Source organism: Monodon monoceros, unplaced genomic scaffold (genome assembly GCF_005190385.1).
Source record: "Monodon monoceros isolate NGI ecotype Baffin Bay Population unplaced genomic scaffold, NGI_Narwhal_1 Super_Scaffold_12, whole genome shotgun sequence".
Lineage (NCBI taxonomy): Eukaryota > Metazoa > Chordata > Mammalia > Artiodactyla > Monodontidae > Monodon > Monodon monoceros.
This window is the reverse complement of record NW_021703768.1, coordinates 105665671-105687522: the sequence shown is the minus strand read 5'-3', so window position 1 is coordinate 105687522 and position 21852 is coordinate 105665671. Positions and strand designations below refer to the sequence as shown.

Here is a 21852-nt window from a genome sequence, read left to right as displayed (position 1 = left end):
TAATACGAGTTAATTCAGGAAACAACTTCCTGCACTATTTGGAAGAAGGGACAAAATCGGAAGGGGATATCTTTAAATTTGTAGGACTCTCTAGTTCAATGGAAGCATTTTTTCCTGATAAATGTTCTAACACTGATAAGGAGGTCTGTGCGGGACTGTTTTTGCCAGGACTGAGGACAAAGAGCTCTTTGATAGCCTTCATGAGTTGCTAGGCAATGGCTGAGTGATCGTGATAAACTTCAGCTAAGCAGCTCTAAAGAAATGTTCGTGCATTTAATGCCTGATGCATTATGCCCACGGCCTCCACGTGAAATCAGCATTCACTAGGCATTTGTGATTGCATGAATGCAGTAAATAAATCATCTGGGATGTCATTATTTCCCCTCTCAGAGATCTAACCCAAACTCCTTGTCTTGCTTAATTGTTTATATTCCTTACACAAGTAGTGCAATATTTGGGGCGTTAATGAATGAAGGAAATGATTTTGATTTGATGTCTTGTTCCCGAGCAACAAGCTACTAAATATCTATTAGAGCAAAGAGTGAGATTTGTTAACAATCACCGGGCCTGGTGATTATAGGAGAGAGGAACTAAATTATTTAGTCATAACATTATCTCTGCTTTTCTAATCCTCTGGACACCTGAAGCAGAGGCGTATGGCAGTGTAGACAAGTGACTCCCTGGCCTATCCACCTCTGCCCACACAATGCCTTCCCTGAGAGTCATGAATGTCTTCCTGCCGGCCAGGAGCCAGTGCCACCTCATCTTCCTGTTCCTAGCACCGAAGCACTGTGGTTGCATACAACGTGGAGATAGTCAATAAATGGTTGTTAAATCAAATTTTTCTCTTTCGATACCATAAACGTTAAAGGAAGAAGGAACTGCTATACTGGTAGCCAAGTTGAAAATAAATCTTGATAAATAAATAATGTACATCAGAGATGTTTGTATTTGCAGTGGCAACACAAAACACCAGAGAGCATGGCCCGCCTTAGTCCGGGCCCAGATAAAAGCAAACAGAACAGAATGCCAGGCAGATTAGGGATCTGGAAGCTTGGCTTTTACAACAGCCTTTCTTTGGGGAGGGCGAGCCCCTCCCTCCACCCTCACTTTAGGGACCCCATGTTCTGCTTTTAAATTACTCCCTCCCCCAAGACCATGTGACAGACAGACATATGCATGTGCTACACATTTCCCACCCTCCTGCCCCAATATCTTAAAGGGTCAAATAACGAGTCATTTGCTGATTGGGTGCAAAGCACGTTGATTAAAACTCATGTGCACTTGAATTTGCACTTCTATGTCACTTGACAAAGAAAGTTGGGTCTCCCCTTACTATGACAATTCAGGCATCACCGATCAGTGTCCGAAGCAGCAGCTCCCTTACTCAGCTGGTCAAACTCGGTGTGTGTGGGGAAACTTAGAAAGGGGGACTGTCCTTCTGGAGAGGTACTGGGACCACTGCAGGCCTGGTTCTGCTTGCTGAAAAGAGTAGAAAAGCTGGCCTCTTCTCATGAAGTTGCCTGCAGTGTTTCCTCTTTCCAGTGCCCCCCTTCCTGGCTGGGCTCAGACGAGCACCCCACCTCTCTTCCTACTCTCCTTTCCCCTCCTCATCATTCTCCACGCCTTGCTAGTCCCACTCTCTATCCTAAGGCTCCTAGACTTTGCTTTGGCATCTTAATCTCCTTTCTCTCAGTTTAGCATTTAATTTTTGTTCCGGAATGAATGTATCTCTAAGCCTCCTCTAGTCTTTTGCCATTGGCTATGAGGTTTTCTGTCGCAGAAATGCTCCCATGGACTCCAACCTCTTCAATCACTAGAGTAGCAAGGTAGAGCAGAAGCCAACCCACAGATGGGTAATTGCCCCTGCAATTACCGGGGTAACTTTTTAAATAACAGACAGGGCCAACAGGTAAGGTTGTGCAGGTTGTACACTGCACAAGAGCCCGTGGCTAAAGGGCTAAGTTAGAGCAGAAATCCAGCTCATTGCTTTCTACCACCAAGAAGCACACCCTGAGGGAATTCCAAATCTTTTCCAAATTTGTCTGAACGGTACTTTATGGGCTGGCAATGGCTCCATCCTCCTCCTCATGCACCCTCCAGGCTGTCATTTAGTAGGTGTGAAGTGGGGATCAGGAATATATGAGTTAAAGGAGTTCCCAGGTGACAGTGATCTTAGCCAGGGTCAGGAACCAGCCTGGAGGCTGCATATCCTCCCAGAGAGCTGGAATGAAATCTTGATTAGCTGTAACACTCAGCAAAGAGGTGATCTAGCTGACTGAAGTCAGAGCAGAAAGGGAGGGAAAAAAACATCAGCGTGTTTCTGTTTTGGGGAAAAACTTTACAAAGCATATCACTCCACTACTCTGGAAACACACATACACACACACACATACACCTAACTATATTTCACTGACACCTGGAATTTCAGAATAATGATTTTGAGGAGGCAGTCTCATTTTATTAGAGTGTGTGTGTGTGTGTGTGTGTGTGTGTGTAGCAGAGGTGTGGGAGAAGGAGCCCAGAACACAGCCTATATCTTGTTGATGTTTCATTTTTTCCCATTTTTTTAATGCAATCTGCCTCTGTTTGATAAAGTAACCTATTGGCTAAACACATCAATAAATTAAGGTTTTAATTAAAAACATATAATAAAAGTGCATGTCTCTTCTTTTGAAAAATGCTACATTTCTTTTGGAAATAGTATCTGGGATGTCAGATGCAACTTTTGGTTAATATTTATGGTAGTACATTTTGAAAACTTATTTTATGACTAGGTAAAAATGGGACTATCAATTATAGTAGAAATAAATAAGAGTCTTGTTTCCTTTAAGAAAAAAGACTGTCAAACATTAGAAAAGAGAGTGAAGTTACAAGGATGGTGATGAGCCTCTTGGTGAGAAAGCAAGCTGACCTCCTCAGTATATCATGTCAGTGCCTGACTTTCTCAATGTGGGTATGTCAGTTTCTTTGCAAAGAGGGATAAAGGTCTCTTGACCCTTCCTTCTGGATCCATACTCCTAGGCCAGATCAGCCTCTCCCCATCCTCAGTGGCTGAGCACATTTGGTGCCTCTACAGTATCTTGACGATTTGGTCGAGGGAAGAGCCCAGGTCCCTGTGTTAGATTTCATTGATTCCTTCACAAAAGCCTCACTGTCATCCCACATACTTGCTACCCTCTCCAGCGATTCTCAACATTTCACCTAGAGCAATCTCCACAATAAGGAGGAAGGAAAAAGAATCACTTGCTTCCCTGGACTGAGGTTACTTATTTTGCCCCAAACCTGATATCTAAAGGAAAAGCAAAGCTTTCTTCCTATTTTGAAATGTCTTTATGAGGCACTTACTCAAAACAAGTATGTAATGAAAAATGATGAGTCTACCCAGTTTTGGCAATGAAATGGTGTTCTGTGTACATAATACAGAGTCTACTCTTCTTTCCTTTTAGAAAAATAAGCCAATTCTTGATCCAACTGTAGGGTGTTTTCCACAACTTCAGGAGCTTTCTTTTCCTCTACATATGTTTGTTTATACAAGTATGTTCTGTTGAGTGCAGGGGATGACAGCTCTAAAAAATGTCTCCCAGCAGTCTTAGATACTTACAGACCAACAGCCCATGCAGAAGACCCACAGGAATTAGACACTGGAGCCATGAAGCAAAGAGATGGTGGGAAACAAGTGATAGAACAAATGAAGCAGCAAAACTTCCTCCCCTTTGGAGAAGCAGACCAGTCACAGATGGACAGAGGATTACAAGATTATGTTGTGTGACAAAGCCACCGCATCCCCACAGGAGCTCCACAGGTCTAAGGCCAGGTGGGATCATTTGTCTTACCCCATGACCCAGACTATGGAATGTAACTAACACATTTTCTAGCTGGCTTCAGGCTAAATCATATCTCTTGCTTTTCTCATGTATACTAGCGCATGCTTTTCACAGGCTTGTTCTAAATCATCAAAGCAGGTGTATACTTGATCAATGACTGTTGTGTTCAGGAACATCTCACATTTCCTCTATATTCATAAGACAAAAGTAGATTTGGTGGAGTATGGCCCAAAACAAATGATGTGACTTCTCTGTTAGCTAAGTTCTGAATTTGCCAGGGAGCTAAAATGCTATTTGCTTCACTGTGGTCTTTGAGAACTTAGTACTGGTCACTACATTTGAGAACTTCAAGAACGCTGTGAAGTCACAAAATCTGGTTTAATCCCTGGAGGGATGTAGTTTTAACATTTAGTAATTAAGAGCCAAACAGAAACATGGGAAGGTGGAATTTCACATTGGGAAGTCAGTTATCTCAGCCTTTGCAAGTCAGGGAGGAATTAGAGGGCTAGGGAGTCCTTGTTTCTGTGGGTAGCTCCTATTGACAGAAAATGAAGTCTATTACACAAGCCTTGACCTGTTTCCCAAGGTAGCTCTCAAACACTAGAAATCAAGCACACTACAGTTTTTCTCAGTTTACTCCTGCCAGAAGCCAAAGAAGCTCTCAACAAATTCTAAAGGGCTGAGAGACACCACTGCAGAGGTTACTGTTGGCCTCCTGCGTTCAAGGATCTGAAGACTTAATATTGATAAGTTGGCAATATTACTCTCATGGATCTATTTATTCAATTCTCTTTAATTTTACACCTTGTTTCTTTGCAGGAGTTAACATGCTGATCCTAAAATACATATGGAAATTCAAAGGACCCAGGATAGCCAAACAATCTGGATAAAGAAGACCAAAGTTGGAAGACTCACATGTCCCAATTTTAAAACTTTCTACAAAGCTACAGCAATCAAAAGAGTATGTTACTGACATAAGGATAGGCATATATATCAATGGAATAGAAATGAGAGTCCAGAAATAATTGCTGTCACATTTATGGTAAATTGCTTTCTGACAAGGATATCAAGACAATACAGTGGGGGAAAGAATGTTCTTCTCAACAAATGGTGCTGGGACAACAGGATATTGACATACAACTGAATAAATTTGGACCCCTACCTCACACCATATATAGAAACAAACTCAAAATGTATCAAAGACCAGAATGTAAAAGCTAAAATTATAAAATGCTTAGAAGAATACTCAGGCATAAATCACTGTTATCTAGGATTAGGCAATGGTTTCTTAGATTTGACACCAAAAGTACAAGCAACAAAAGAAAAAAGTAGATAAACTGAACTTTATAAATATAAAAACTTTTCTGTGGCAAAAGACACCATCAAGAAAGTGAAAAAATAATCACAGAGGGAAAATGTTTGCAAATTATATATCTGAAAAGGGACACAGAGCTAGAATATATAAAGAGATATTACAACTCAATAATAAAAAGACAAATAACCCAAGTTAAAAAATGAGCAAAGTATCTGAAGAGGTATTTCTACAAAGAAGATACACAGATGGCCAATAAATACATGAAAAGATGCTCAACGTCATTACTTATTGAGGGAATGCAAATCAAAAACACAATGAGATAAGGTTTCACACCCACCAGGATGGCTATAATCAAAAAGATAATAACAAGTATGGTGAGGATATGGAAACTTCATACACTGCTGGTAGGAATGCAAAATGGTACAGATGCTTTGGAAAACAAGTGCAGTAGTTCTTAAAAAGGTTAAACTTAGAGTTACCATACAACCCAGCAATTCCACGCCTAAGTGTATACCTAAAATATATACATCCACACAAAAACTGTACAAGAATGTTCATAACAGTATTTTTCATAATAGCCAAAAAGGTGGGAACAACCCAAATGTCTATCAACTGATGAATGGGTAAATAAAATGTTGCCTATCCACACAATGGAATATTATTTGCTAGTCAAAAGGAATGAAGTATTGATATATGCTCCAATATGGATGAACCTTAAAAACATATGCTAAGAGAAGGAATCCAGTTACAAAATACCACATATTATATGAATCTATACAATATCCAGAATAGGCAAGTTTACAGAAACAGAAAGTAGATTAGTGGTTGCCTAGAGTAGAGAGAAGGGTGTGGGAGGGTGAGTTGGAAGTAAATGCAGAATGACTGCTAATAAGTACTAATAGGGTTTTTGTTGTGGGGTGGTAATGAAGATCTTCTAAAATTGATAGTGGTAATGGCAGTACAATTGTTTGAATACACTAAAAACCACTGAATTCTACACTTTAAATAGGTGAATTCTATGATATGTGAGTCTATCTATCTATCTACCTACCTACCTACCTATCTGTCTATAAAAAGGTTGCTAGTTACCAGCACTGAGCACCATGGTCCTCTCATATAATTCTCAGAAGTCTTCATCCATGCTGAAAATAAATCTCAGCGTAACTTCCCTCTCCCCCCAGCACTTCTTGGACTAAGTCCATGCATGGCAGTAGTGTGTAAAAGTTAAGAGAGCTGGCTACGTGGTGGGACAGCATTGGTGCATATCCCATTTCTCATGTTTACTGACTCTGGGACTCTGGGTCAGGCCACTTAACTTCTCTTTGCCTCAGTTTCCTCATCTGTAAAAAGGAGAAAATAATATTTTCTACCTCATAGAGCTGTAAGCCTGCAGTAAGCGCTCAATAAGCATTACTTATTATTATTTCTCTAGAGTCTTCTTTGTGTGCATTTTTGCTAAAAGGTAAGGCCACTCCATAATTTCCTCAAAATGACAACTCTGGTATGGAGGCATAAGAGTCTTCTCTGAAAGACCCATCTTCTGAAAATATGAACCATCACTGAAGAGAATACTGGGCTTGTTACCATCAATTTCTCTTTTAGAGGACAAGTTAAAAAACTATTCTCGAGGATACTGAAGAATCACCAATATGGAAGCAGCTCTGTCTTACAAATCCCTCTCTCTTCTCTAAATATATATACAAATATATTTAGACACAAATATATACAAAGGCACACACAAATGACTTCCAATGAGAATATAATTTTAAATGAAAGTTTTGGTGCATTTACCTACCTCTAATCCTGTCTCCAGTTTAACAGGATTTCACTCTAAGTTAGCAATCAGCATTTAACATTTCAATTTACTTACAGAAGAAATGTTCATCAATATATTCAGTTTATTCTTTCCAATATCCGATAACTTTCCTATTGCATTCCCATTAGTAATTTTTCTTAATGAGTGTTTAAAATTCTATTTTTTGGCTTCTTTTGTCTTCTTAGAACACCCTTGAATTGACGTATCAAAAAGAAGAGCAAGATCCCAATTTGCTTGGGCATTTAGTGCCATCTCCCAAGTCTATATATCCTAAGTAAAAACATGGTTCTTCTCCCAAGACCACTGTTAGTTTGATAAACTTCCTGGCTGAAACCAAGAAGCCATATAAATAAGGAGAAACTTCTACCTTGTGGTTAGAAAATTTGTCCTCAATCATATTATGAATTTTTTTTTTTTTTTTTTTGCGGTACGTGGGCCTCTCACTGTTGTGGCCTCTCCCATTGCAGAGCACAGGCTCCGGACGCGCAGGCTCAGCAGCCATGGCTCACGGCCCCAGCCGCTCCGCAGCACGTGGGATCTTCCTGGACCGGGGCACGAACCCGTGTCCCCTGCATCGGCAGGCGGACTCTCAACCCCTGCACCACCAGGGAAGCCCCATATTATGAATTTTTAAGACAAATATTATTGTAAGAAATATTTCTAGTAATAAATATTTTAATATTTGCATATTAACCATAAAACTATTTAATAGTTTTGCCTCACTGAGGTGAACTTATTTTCTTATGGTTTATTTCAATCATTCTTTCCTCAATGCTCAAAAATACCACAGAGGTCTTGCTAAACTCTTCACAGCAATTCACAATTTTCCCCTCTTGATGACGTGAATTCTGATAGATTATTGGGTTGGCCAAAAAGTTCGTTCAGGTTTTTCCGTAACATCCATACCAGAAGGCTCAAGAGAATTGCTCTTGCCTGATTCAACAAAAAGTCATCCCTGGATTACAGATTAATTAGGCCTAGCAGTCATACTCCTTGGGTAAAAATTTGTCCACTTCCTGGAGACTTTACCATATTTTCAATTTTTTCTGAAAAGTTGACCTGTGCATGTTTCTCTGAAGTAGCAAGGAACAGCGCTAGGCACAAGTTGGCGTGTTTCCCATTTCAAGTAGTTTCCCATTTCAAGTAGTGGCCCTTGGTTCTCACCTGACCATCCGGGGAGGCAGCGGCAATGGCCCGTGGTGGGGTGGCAGCCATCCGCATGGCTGCAGTCACAGCGCTCGGCACAGTTCAGCCCATACGTGCCATCCTGCATGGAAGATAGCAATGAGGGATGGGAATCCCATGGTGGGAGATGAGAGGGACCTCAGTCAGCCGTTTCAGAAACAGCACCCTCCCCTCCCAAACACCTCTCAGCAGCATGCATTACAATCACCTCTTCCCATGTCTTCTTGGGCCCCCAAATATAGGCTAGGCTGAAAGAGGTAAGCATTTTTAAATCGCTCAAACCTTAGTTTATGTCTACCATACGAATGGTGAACCAACTATGCCAAACCGAATATAGGTAAACATGCCAATTAATTAAAATAATATTTATCTTACCATGAGTCACAACTCATAAAAATATAATCTTTTTGTTCCTAAAGATTTTTATAAAATATTTCAGTACTCCTTACAGGGCATTTATTTTCCTCCATTGAGGTATAACTGACATACATTTTATTAGTTTCAGGTCTAAAATATAATGATTCGATCTTTGTTTATATTGTGAAATGATCACCACAATAAGTTAACATCTGCAACCATACACGGCTCCAGAATTTTATTCTCCTACAAGGCATTCTATTCATTAGTGAAAAGGGAAGTCCCTGACCCACATAAAGGAAGCCTAAAATTTTAAAAATAACAGTTCTAATGATGAAGCTCATTTCCATAAATTGCCAATGAGATACATAGAACTAGGAGAAATTAACATCTTTTGTCACTTTTCCTAATTAGCATCCTCCTCTCCATGATGCCATCTAAACCACATGAAACATTCTGATTCAACCTCCTGAGCCAGGATGCAGTGTATGTCGGCACCACCCCCACCCCCACCCCCGCCCTCATCCCCTCCCAGAGCTTAATGTTTTCACATGCACGTCCGCGTTGGTGGTCCAGCAGAGATGAGACTCTTCACGGACGTGATCATTTAGTTTGTGGGAGAGGAATGAAAGTTCTGCATTTATAAGCCCTGCTCTTTTGCCAGGTCCTGACTGAGGGAGAGTACTACAAACCTCCCACAGCACCAAGCTGCAAAATTACCAAGAGGGAGGCACCGAGAACCAGCATTAAACAGGTAGTGGGTGTTAGATGGCATAATCATTTGTCTAGTGCTTACTAAAATAAAATATTAAAAAAACATTTTTAGGTTCTACTAATGTTTGTTCAGGCTTATAGGATTTAGCTTTGCTACAGTGCGAGCCACTAAACCATCTTCAGCCTTTGCTGATTTATTAATGCATCTAATAATATACCAAAAAAAGGACTGGGGGCTTTGCTTTGTCCACACTCAGACTGGGAGTGAAGGGTGATCTTCAAGCCCACCTCAGAGCACTGATAATCTGTTCACTGGTGGATGACAGGAGGCAAAGCTAAGCTAACTTTGTCCTAGGGGTTTGGAGGGCATGGAATAGCCCCCGGTGAGGTGCTCTCTAGCTGCCAAATGGGCTGCACTTAATGAGGAGGAAGCCCAGGGAGAAAAGCGCTCTGTGGAAGGACCCCCTCGAGGGGGCCAGTTCAGGGGGTCATGGTGTCACCTCACCATCAGATGATCCCCGGGAGGCAGAGAACACACATCACTGAGAGAATGCTTAATGGCTCGGAAGCATGGGGAGAGAGGGCAATGGAAAAGAGGGAAGGAAACTGACCCCGTGCGTGAGAGGAAGCAAGTGAAATGGGCTGTTACTACAGAATGCACTACCCGTTGCCCACCCTGTTGGCCTGCTGCACGCTCGGCACAGGGGTTCTGATGATGGGTGCCTCCAAAGTAGGTCAAGGGAACAGAGTCAGCCTTGAACCATGGAAATCTATGGAAATTTGTGTGACTTCAGAGATATCTGTGTTAAAAGGCAGCTGTTTCCAAACCTTTCCCCACCTCACTGAGGCTTTCTGTGACACCATCACCACCCCCCTTTCAATGTCCTGCCACTTTCCACCCCAAAGCCTTGAGGATTTCCATTATAATGGAAACACAGTATTTGGAGAGTTGACAGGCATACACTGGGTGTTTGACAAATGCTGGTTACTGGCTGCCACAAAGATATTCGTATATTAGAATAGAGAAAACAGAGGGGAATGGTGGTGGGAACCAGGAGAGAGAGGAAGGGAGGGATTCTCACAAAGCTACCTAATTTCCACATCTATTCCTTTTCCTATCTTGTATCCAATCTGAGTTGAAACACCTCAACTCTTCTAGTAGTCACTATGGTTTGGTTCACTACCAGGCACTTTAAATCATGAAGTCTGCAAAAATAAGCTAACCCTCTGGCATCAGCTCCTCCCGGCCCTCCCAGTTGGGTCATACCTGGCAGGGAAATTCACATTTCTTCCCACGCCATCCAGGTGCACAGGTGCAGGTCCCATCCAGGGTGTTGCAGGCTCCGCCGTTGAGGCACTGGCATGTTAAGTTACAGCCAAAGCCCCATGTGCCACTGGGACAGCTGATGGAGCAGTCCACCCCGTGCCAGCCTGCCATGACAAGAGTGCCAGGGCACGTGAGCAAACAAAGGCAGCAGGGAGCTCTGCCCAGCCTTTCCAAGCCACTCTTCACCTGAGAAACATCTCAGAGGTGCACAGAAGTGCCCCTGCCACAGCTCAGGGAGCATTGGCTCTGCCATGTAAAGCCTCTACCAGAAATGAACTAAAGCACCCGCACAGCTGTCAAGGATGCCAACACTGAGAGGCACTACCGGGCTACTGGGGGAAGAGAGATGAAGTGAAGATGCACAACGTACATCACTATCTAATGCGCAGTGATGCATTGTGGGGTGCTGAGTTTTGTTCAGGTCAGCAAATGAAATATTTATATGGGAGGGAGAAGGAAAGTTTGCGTTTGAAAGAACAACCCCATCTTTAAAGCAGGAGCCCATGAACCATGAACAGTGAGTATCCAGGATGCCGGCTGCTGTAGCAACTGTGAATAAACACGATCCGGCCCCCACGTACAATCAGGTGCTTGGCTGCATTCTTGTCAGGACTCCAGGCCAATCAATTTAGGGGAATGGACACATGTCTGCTTGCTTACGCTTCACCAAAGCACAGAGACTCACAGACTTTTGGAGCTGGCAGCGACTTCAGAGATAATCTCATGTGAGCCTCTCCCTTTGACTCACGAAAGCAGGAGAGCTCTCCCTGGCTAAGGGTCTTGCTGAGTCCAGGCACTGTATTTCTGCACAGCTGGAGCTAGAATCCTAGTTAAAGTTTCTTTCCTGTGCTTTTAGGAGTTAATAGGACTAGGATCAGGTAACAGACTCATTCACCCACTCACCTGCTTTGCAAGTACAAGACCCATCCACAGGAGAGCAGACAGCATCGTTTCTACAGCCGCAGAGAGAGGAACAATTTATCCCATAGGTTCCCAGAGGGCATGGGGTAGAGCAGTCAATTCCCTAGATGGGCGCAAATAGGAAAATGCATGCAATTTTACCACATGAAATAAGGCCAACACAAATGAACAAAAATACATCTTGTCCATTCTAATTACCGTCCCTCTCTAATTTTAACACATTGTATTTTTAAGAGTTGTTATAACATCACCACTATACTAATTGTACAGATTCAAGGGCAATGCTAGCTGGCCTATATTTAGGATACAGTATTGAATAGGACCCCAAAAAAGCCTGCTGCCTTCACTAGTTTTCCTTGGTAGCAAATAAATTCAAAACCCTCTGTCCTTGCTCAGACAAGTAGATATAGAACAACAAACTGCAGCTGTACAATTACTGTCAATAAACATAAATATGAACTATACATTAAATTGCAATGCTTCCTAGACTGCCTTGTATAACATGTAATACGATTAGTGGATGAGGCAAAGGAATAGAACACACTCAGCCAGCAGCATGATTCAATTTATTATCTGACAGGGAGCGTTAAACATAGAAGTTGGTTACCAAAGGTGACTGGAGGTCACCCTCCTTTAAAAACAGAAGACTCTTAAGGATAATTCAAGGGCTCAACCAAAGCACTGTGACACAGGTTAGAAAATCCTGTAAAGATCTCAGCTCTGAGACTTTATGACTCACTCATTCTATATTATGTGCTCTGGAGTAATCATCAACATTCTTCACAGTTTAACGTTCTCTTAAAAAGGGGAGAAAATAACTCAAGAACAACCCATTTTCCTTCAAAACAAAAATTTCTAATCTGTTGCTAAGAAATCCTGGAAACTAGGCAAAATTCTTCTCTGTTAGCTTATAGGCATATTTGAAAGGTCTAGATTCTCAAAGGGACTGAAAAACTTATATACTACTAATCCTTGGATATTAATATATAATAAATGCTAACGATGTAGTATGAGCCTTCAAATTGCATGGAATTAAAACAAAAACGGTTGACAGTAATACATATCCTACTTGGAAAATTTCCTTGCTACCTATAAAACATGATAAAATAATTACATAAGGAATAATTAAAATACATCTTACTTCATGACATATATTAATTAAATAATTAAATATTAATGCCACTTTATAGTTTCACCGGCTTGCCCAGTCATCATTCTCAGGTAAGTATTTATATCTCTTATTATTACTTTTCTCTTCATTTTCTTTCTTGTTAATGATGCGATTGATTTTTAGCACATTCATTGGACTTCAGAAAAGGTCATATAAATCATGGTATCAATATGCTCCAAGCTGCACCCCTTATCTCCTTCCTCCACAGCCCAAGCCACTCACTTTGAATCCTGGGGCACAGGTGCACTTTCCTGTCACACTGTCACAGTCAGCCCCATTTTGGCAGCTGCAGATCTGTTGGCAAGCTTCCCCGTAGAATCCAGGAGAACATGTCTCATTACAGTAGAGTCCTGACCAGCCTGGCTTGCAGGCACACTCTCCAGACATGGGGTGACAGCTGAGAGATGTGGATGAAAGGAGCAAGTCACTCTCGGGTAAACATGACACCCAAGGCCCGGGCAAATGTTGCTTTAGCCATGATCATTAAATGTGTGGGTAATTCCATGCACGATAATTTAAACTTCATTCCCAGTCTTGGTATGATTTAATTAATCGGCTGAAACCTGATTGGTACCACAAATGTTGCATGAAATCAGCATCATGTTCTAGCAGGATGACTCTAAACAACTGTGTCCTTTTGTCTGAAACTCATTTTAATTTTTGTAAAGTGAAAGCACTAATTTGATAAGATGTCAACTAGAGGAGACTATCTAAAGAACTCCATCCAATGAACACTACCAAGTCAGTTCACCAGAGTGATGTCCAAGGAACTCCAGGGGCAGCGACCTTTTCAGTCTATTTCTTCTCTCAGCTCCCCGTACCTGGTGGCGGAGCAGCTGTCTCTACCTGAAACAGCAGTCGCATTGATGGGCCGGGCGGCCAGCTGTCCCTCCATAGCAAATGGGCACATCAGCTGCGCTAAGAGGCACGGGTTAGTGAGGCTCACACAGCAGGGTGCTCTGTAACGCTCAAAACACATGCGCTTCTCGCCAAGGGAAAATCTGAACAATCAAACTAGCTCTGCTCACAGCTGAAAGACTGTTGAAGATGGTCTTTCTCCCCTGGTGGAGATAAAACCCTCCCCTTAACTCAGGCCAACAACAAAACCCACTGTTTCATCCAGACATTTGCTAAATGACCTCTCACCGGAGGACTGTTCATAGATTTTCTGCAAAGAACCATGACCTGGAAGGGATGAAGACTGAGGCTGTACATTCCAGCCCTCCCACTACCTGGTCAACATTAGTGAAAACACATAACCTCCCTGTGCCTGACATCCAAATCTGCCAAGTGAGGGTCTCAGCTACACCCCATAATCTCATTTCCTATCTCTTTTTCTTAAAGAAAAGGCCTGTGGGTTACATAGTTTGTTACTCATTTTTAGAAATTTATTTAAATATACTTTTAGGCCCCTATGGCGACTAAGTGCCCAGAAGCAAAGGCCTAGGCATCCGTCACAAGCATTACTCAGGAAACATGACAGGAAGAAATATTCAAGCACAACTCTACATTTAAGATGGTTTCTTGGGTATATAAGGTTTGGACTCATAAGACAAGAGTTTGAATCTCAAATCAACTTAGATCTACTCAGATCTACTTATCTGCTATTTATCCTTGGGCAAAATACCTGGCATCTCCATGACTTATCAAATTTAACCATCAAACACGGAGCTCTGGTTCTTCCCTTTCTTCATTCCTCACTCAGTGTTTCCTTTCAACTGCTTTCCACTGAAGTAATGGCACCACCAGCCACTCAGTGGTTTAAGTTAAAAACCTCACAGTTATCCTTGATAACTCCTTCTCCCTCAACTCCCATATTAACTTCATCACTAGGACCTAACCATTCTAACTCCAAAATGTGTCTTGAATCTATCCACATCGCTCCATCTTCAGTGTCACCATCCCACTCCAAGGCAAGGTCATCTTTCTCCTACACTCCTGAATAGCCTTCCAACTTTCTTCCCTGCATTCACTCATGCCTCATCACCTAAAAAGTAGATCATATGGTATCATTTTCCTTAAAATTCTTCAAAGACTCTCTTTGAAGCCTACACTCAGAATAAAATCCATACTGTTTAATACAGCTAGAGTGAAGATTATTTATTGTCTAAACCAGGACATTTTTAAGAGTGAAGAGGGAGTTACTAATAATTACATTAGGGCAATAGGCCTAAACCAAACAGTTCCTGTGACACCAGATATATGATGACCCTAAATATAACCCATAGGCCTTCAGCATTTGGCTACTGCCTTCTTTCCGACCTCTTCTTTCATCGTTATTCTCTCTTTATTACTATGTTCAACTGCAATAGATTTCTTTTAGTTTGTAAGAGCATTGAGGTTTTTCAACTTAAGGGCTTCACATGGGCTATTCCATATGCCAGGAATGCTGTCTCCCCACTCCTGGCCTAGCTCTCTCCATCTTCTCCTTCCAGTCTCAGCTTAAATCTCTCTTACTTAGAGAGGCCTTCCCTGACCACTCATGTTTCAGTTAGGTCTCTCCTATTATTCTCTTTCATTGCACCCTGCTCATCTCACTTATCACAATCTGTAATCTTATGTTTATTTTTATAATCCTTCCCCTGTCTTCTTTCCCCTCTAGACTTCCAGCTCCATGAGGACAAGAATTCAGGGTGTTTTGTCACCTGGCCGTGGGCACAGTAGCCCACAGTAAGCACTGATCGAGCGAACAAGTGAAACTGTCAACAGTTGATGTGTGGCGGGGTCTGACTCCAGGGATCGTGCTTTCCCACACAAATCTGCTTCCCCTGATCTCTCGAAGTCATCCAGCAATGTTAAATTATAATCTGTATGTCTGCATACAAAGGCCAGATTTCCCCTAAAATTAGTTTTTTAAATGTCAAATTTATGACTTAAAAGGAATCACCATTAATTGCAGGAGACAGTCACTTAAGTGACATTTATGATGATATTGTAAGCAGGTGCACAGACTAGCACTGAATGTATGCTAACACCATGCTAAGCAATCCATGTGCATGATTTCATTTAATGCTCACAGTGTTAGGTATGATTCCATTTTATAAATGAGGGAAGAGAGACCTGGAAAGAGGAATTTATTCAAAGTCTTGCACAGGTAGTGGCAGAATCAAACTTGAACCCAGATTTCTTTCTTTGTTTTCACACCAAAGGAAAAGGAAGTTTGATAGCAGCCTGCTAGGAGGTCTATATATGAAAAAGAATTGCTAAAATTTAAATTTTAAAACTGCAAGGATAAAAGGGGTAGCAGGACCAATAAAAGCTTGTATTGTGCAAGAAGCATGGACAAATTTAAGTTTATTTTAGAAAGGCCCTACATATGACAAAAAGAAAAGACATATTCCAAGTGATGGATTGGTTAAAGTAGTTCACCTTAAGATGCTATTTTAAAAAAGGAGATCTTTTGATAGAAAATATTATTCTACATTAAAAGGTAGAAAATAATATTCATGGTATAGATATAAATGTTAAGCAGAATAGACAATTCGGGGACAGAGAATTGAACTAAGCTAGAGGCAGGCAGAGAAATTGATATTCAATGCCCCCCACTGAGTATTAGTGCAGCACACTGGTTCTCAAATTGATTGACACCAAAATTAGTATTCTGCGATTTGTAATTATATGTAGGAAGCCGGAGCACTTTGGAGGCATTTGATGGGTTCTCATGCAGGCAGCTTAATTGGTAATGAGATTTACGTGTTGTTGTTAGAGCAGCAGAGTGGAGGTTGAAGGGTAATATCCTCCTACCTGATTTCTTTCTAAAGAACAGATTGCTTTGTGTAATATGAAGATCGGATTAAACACAGATAGGAATATCTACCGTTTTTTACACATATATAACTAGATAAAAATATTCTAGTAAAGCTTTTCAGTTTAAGAGTTAAATTATTACAGGTATCCCATATAATATTGGCTAAAATAGAATGAATCATTGAACTTCCTTTTATTCATTTCCTTAGATATTATTCATGCTCAAGTATATGACAATTAGGTGGCATTTACAAATAGGCACACCCTGATTGCCCACAGCTATTAAATGTCCTTATTAACAAGAGCTAATATACATATCCCACGTGGAATCTCAGTGAATCTTGAATTTCGTTTTCCTGTTCAAAATCATTTCCACTATAAAAGTTAGTTTTAAGAAGTCCAGTTCACAGAGAGTGTCCTTAGGCTCTATAACAGTGCTGTAATTTAAAATACTAATATCACTTATAAATATATTTAAATTCATTTCAACCTTACTGATAGCTTGCAAAATAAAAATGGCTACAAACGCTTTGTAACTCCTCCCACTAAGAGGTGGAGTGTAACAAATCTGGACTTGGTTGTGTTACCTGCTTTGTCTAAAAGGACATTAGCAAACATGACAATAACCAAAGGTTTGAAAAGTGTTTCCATGTTGGGGCTTGCCCTCTCTCTTGCTGCTGTTGGAAGCCAGTCACCACTTACAGAAGCCCAGGCTAACCTGCTAGATGCTGGGGACATATGGCTCAGTCACTCTCATCACCTAGCTAAATGCTAGACTTGTGAGTGAGGAATTCCAGTGAGGAATTCCAGGAATTCCAGCCTCTAGTTGATCTTCCAGCTGAACATAGGCAGACCAGCAGAACAACCACCAAGCTGAGCCCAGCCCAAAGAATCAAGCAAAAAATCATCAGTTAACAAATAATTGTTGTTTTAGACCACTAAGTTTAGGGTAGGGTTTTTTTTTATGCAGCAAAACTAACTGATACAAACCCTTACTCAAATATACGGCTTCAATATATGTCAATACAGACATATCCACAGAACTAAAAATTTACTTAAAGACACTGTAAACTGATAGTGTGCATTAGTTATTTCATTAATTATGACAAAGACTTTTAGGATAAATATACATCATGTATTATGCAATAGTAAGCTACACTCTTGCCTGATTAAATGGTAAGTTAGACTTTCAATTAATACAAAGATTCTATGCCTTTTGGTTCAAAGGGAACCTTGTGTTTCTAGGAATTTTACATAGAAGTTCAAGATATAAGAATAGATGGGTGGCTTCAACTGTGAATTCAAAAAGGCAGAGTCATATAATCAACATTCAACTGGTCTTAACAGAAATCTGTACAAGCTAATTTTAAAAAATAGCTGTCATTATCTAGAGAAGCCGCTTCATAGGCTAATTGTTTTTTAATCTTCTGATTATTTGTTATACATTATTAGACAGATTTTAGTGTTCTTTTGATCTATGTGACTATCAAATAAGTTCATGTACTTGTTTGTTAAAGCATACATACTTAGGTACACATGACCTATGTCAAAATTATATGGTACTGATGTCAACCTAAAAACTGTCCACTTGCATCTTGCAGCTACTAATATGGTAACTAATTCCAACAAAAATCAACATTTCCTCTGCTTCTCCAATCCTTCTCATAGCAGAGATCCTTTGTATAGGTTTATTAATCTATTTGATTTCAGGCTGCATCTGTATACAACGAAACAGCACACTGGCATTAAAAAGTCCTTAGCCATTACTAATGACTTGAGCCAAACTAATGAGCCACACTTATGACTTGTCCCTAATCCTGCCAGCTCCTTCAACACTAAAGAGTTGAAAAACAAAAACAAAATCCTGCAGAGATTATTCATTTTTACTCCCCAAACTGTCATGTAAAGAGTGGCAATATTTTCCAATGAAGAAAACCAGAAGTTGACTAAAGTAGCTTACTAAGTTGCTTGAGACACATTAAGAATGCACTTCTTGGGCTTCCCTGGTGGCGCAGTGGTTGGGAGTCCGCCTGCCGATGCAGGGGACATGGGTTCTTGCCCTGGTCCGGGAGGATCCCACATGCCGCAGAGCGGCTGGGCCCGTGAGCCATGACCGCTGGGCCTGCGCGTGCGGAGCCTGTGCTCCGCAACGGGAGAGGCCACAGTAGTGAGAGGCCTGTGTACCACAAAAAAAAAAAAAGAATGCACTTCTTTGACATGTCCCACTAAAATGTATTTCAGCACACACACACACACACACACACACACACACAGTGCAAAGTCCTTTTCTTTTTTTTTTTCTTTTTGGCTCCCAACAATGGTTTAAAGAAGAGACCCACTACAGGCTTCTATTTACTTTTAACTTTTGTGCATTTGAGATTTGACGTGGTCACAAGTTACCTTTCAGAAACATAAATGAAGTAACAGTTGTGCTGAACGCAAATGAAGGTAATTCTGGTGTCATCTGAACTGCTATATAATGCACTGCATTTTTCTCAAACTCAACTTTTCCAGCAGTATGCAAACGAGGCCCAGAATTTTAAGTGATATGTATCTGGTCCTTGGGAAAGGGAGAGGAAGAAACAGTTGGACAGATATTTTCAGGGGCAGACAAGGTACAGAAAAGTGGGTGGGATCTTGGTTTCCTGTTCGTAAATTCTTCGAGAAATTTTTGAGCCAAAAGACTCCTGTGAATTCTATGTCCAAGTAATCAATTCTGAACACATATCTCACATGTGACAACCACACGTGACACACTGTCACAAAACTTCCACCAGTACACTTCCTGGCTAGGCACATGTCAAGTAAAAGAGGCTGCAGTGAGAAGCATTTTGTGATAGTTTTACATACTAAACTGGGCTTAACCTATGTCTCTCATTGTATCTTTGCTTCTAAGGGAATGTCACAAAATCCCTCTCTTAGGGATACATTCTACTAACCTCAGCAAGTTTAATATTTTCTGGTGGCCATTAATAGAGAATAGGGTTTCATATCCATCCACAGCCATCTAACAATTTTAGCACTTCTGACTTGTTGCATTAAGTAGAAAAGACTTCCGTTTACTTAGTGGTTCCTGCCCTGGATGACCCAGAGGCGAGAAGGGTCTCAGGGTGGAAATCTCTCTGCCGATCCCTCCTTCTAAATAGTGGACACTGCGGTGAAAACTTTAATAGGACACATCATTCCAGGGGCAGCTGACCCTCACCTATGAGTGTTGTCCAGGTGGCAGGGACACCACTTGTCACATTTGATGCCATAGAGCCCTTCTGGACACAGGCGCGCCTCACAGCGGTCGCCAGCAAAGCCTGCTTCGCAGAGGCAGGAGCCGCTCACGTGGTAACACTTCCCTCCATTGACACATTGGCAGGTCTCTGCACAGCGAACTCCGTAGGTGCCAACGGGACACTCATCCTGGCACCTGTCATGCAGGAGGCGGGAGCATAAGATAGATTAGTCAGTGCCTTGTGAAAATAAACAGTTGATTCAGATAGGCTTTGTTATGTTTACAATGATATCCTTTTTGGATTTGACATTTATTTGGTAATTGTACCATTACAGATATGAAAAGCATTAAGATAAATTATAGTAGTAACAGTAGTATGAACTGTTTAAAGAAATAGCAAAAACAAAAACAAAATAAAATTATGAGCTTGGGATGAAAAGCAGGTTTTACACCTAGTCCTTGCTAAAGGCATACATAGCACTTTAGAAGATACCAGGAAAGGGAGAAAATGAACTGCCCTAGTGTGAGTCCCAGCCCATCATTAGGGAATTAAAATATATGCTTTCTCTAAAAAAGAATGAAATAATACCATTTGCAGCAACATGGAGGGACGTAGAGATTATCACATTAAGTAAGTCAGGCAGAGAAAGACAAACGTCATATACCACTTATATGTGGAATCTAAACAAATGACACAAACGAACTCATTTACAAAACAGAAACACACTCACAGACATAGAAAACAAACTTATGGTTACCAAAGGGGGTAGTGGGCAGGGGGAGGTAAATTAGGAGTTTGGGATTAACAGGTACACACCACTATATACAAAATAGGTAAACAACAAGGACCTCCTGTATAGCACAGGGAACTATACTCAATATCTTTTAATAACCTAAAATGGAAAAGAATCTGAAAAAGAATATGTATAATCACATTGCTGTACACCTGAAACTAATACAACATTGTAAATTACCTATCTTCAATTAAAATAAGATATATGCTTTCCCCATTTCAAAGAGAAAACTTTGTAGCAAACTTGAAACGAAATATTAATTCTCTTGGCTTTCACATTGACATTAATTTTTAATTTCAGCCATGTATCTGCTCTTTTCAAAGCTGAATGGCAATCATTGCTCCTCATTTAGAAAGTTATGTAGCTAAATAAACAAAGTCCTCCTTAGATGTGGGAAAGTCTGAGCTACTGAAATGAGGTGTCCTCAACTTCAACCTGGGGAACTCCTGCCAGGAGACGGTAGAGATGCTGGGAGTTCTCGAACACAACATTTTTATTAAATGGGGTTTTGTCCTCTGTTGGGAAGAAGGGCTACTAAATAGTAAGGAAAAAAATTCACTTTATTGTCTTTTAAAAAATGGCCTAACAGTGCGGTCCCGGCATAAGGATATGCTCTAGGTAAGTTGGATCTGGTGGGAAGCTGAGTTGCTGGAGGGAATTGAGAAGAGAAAATCATCATGGCTCCATGGAACGCAAGACTAGCTATTGGGCCAGCCAAGTTTCTTTCTGACCAGGCAAGGTGACTTGAAGGGACTTTCTGTAGCAGAAGGAGCCCTTTCTGCCAAGTGAGAGGAAGCCGGGGTCTCGCCTACCCAGAGTGCTGCCACAAGCAGGGTACCCTCTGTGAGTCTCAGCAGCCACTTCCCATGTGGCTCTCAAGTCATGCCAGACCTAGAGTCCAAAATGTAGGTCAGCACTGCATTTTTTCAAATGGGTACAGGGCAAGGGCAAGTGCATGATAATGAATCCAAGCAGACTTCAAAGCAACAGCAAAGAGGCTGAAAAGCAAACATTTTCCACAAGGCTTTGCATAGTTTTAATGATAGGGTGTGAGGACTAACAATACCAAGGCTGGATGGGATTCTATTTAAGGGCAGAGGATAAAGCTTGAGAACCCTTTGATATTTTTCTCCTTAACTCTGGTTCTGGCATGTATTTAGGGAAAAGGGCCTCTTGCAAATTTGGTTTCACAGACTCTAGACATCTTTAGGCTTGTCAATGGCAAAGTCTTCAAATCAGCCACTCAACAAAGCATTAGAAAAGTTCTGGAGTAATTGAACCAAGTTTATTTAGCAAAAATCAGATGTGTGCTGCAAAGTTACACATGAGTAAACCTATTTTTAGACCAGAGTATTTTTTAAAGGTACTCTATTTTTAACTTGTAAGAAGCTTTACTAAGCCAAGTCACTTAGTTTACTCCTTAAAGATGTAAACTTTGGAGAAAGAAATGCTATA

At 40.9% G+C, this 21852-nt stretch overlaps 1 protein-coding gene across 1 annotated transcript in view; it reads right to left on the bottom strand.

The window, feature by feature from the left end:
• MEGF10 (multiple EGF like domains 10) overlaps positions 1–21852 on the bottom strand; it is a 120958-nt gene that overhangs the window by 25073 nt on the left and 74033 nt on the right. The window contains exons 8-12 of the mRNA XM_029217803.1: positions 19586–19798; positions 12856–13030; positions 11445–11565; positions 10482–10645; positions 8123–8225 (exon numbers count right to left, since the gene is read on the bottom strand). Coding sequence (XP_029073636.1) covers positions 8123–8225; positions 10482–10645; positions 11445–11565; positions 12856–13030; positions 19586–19798 — 776 coding nt within the window. The remainder of the gene's footprint in view (positions 1–8122; positions 8226–10481; positions 10646–11444; positions 11566–12855; positions 13031–19585; positions 19799–21852) is intronic.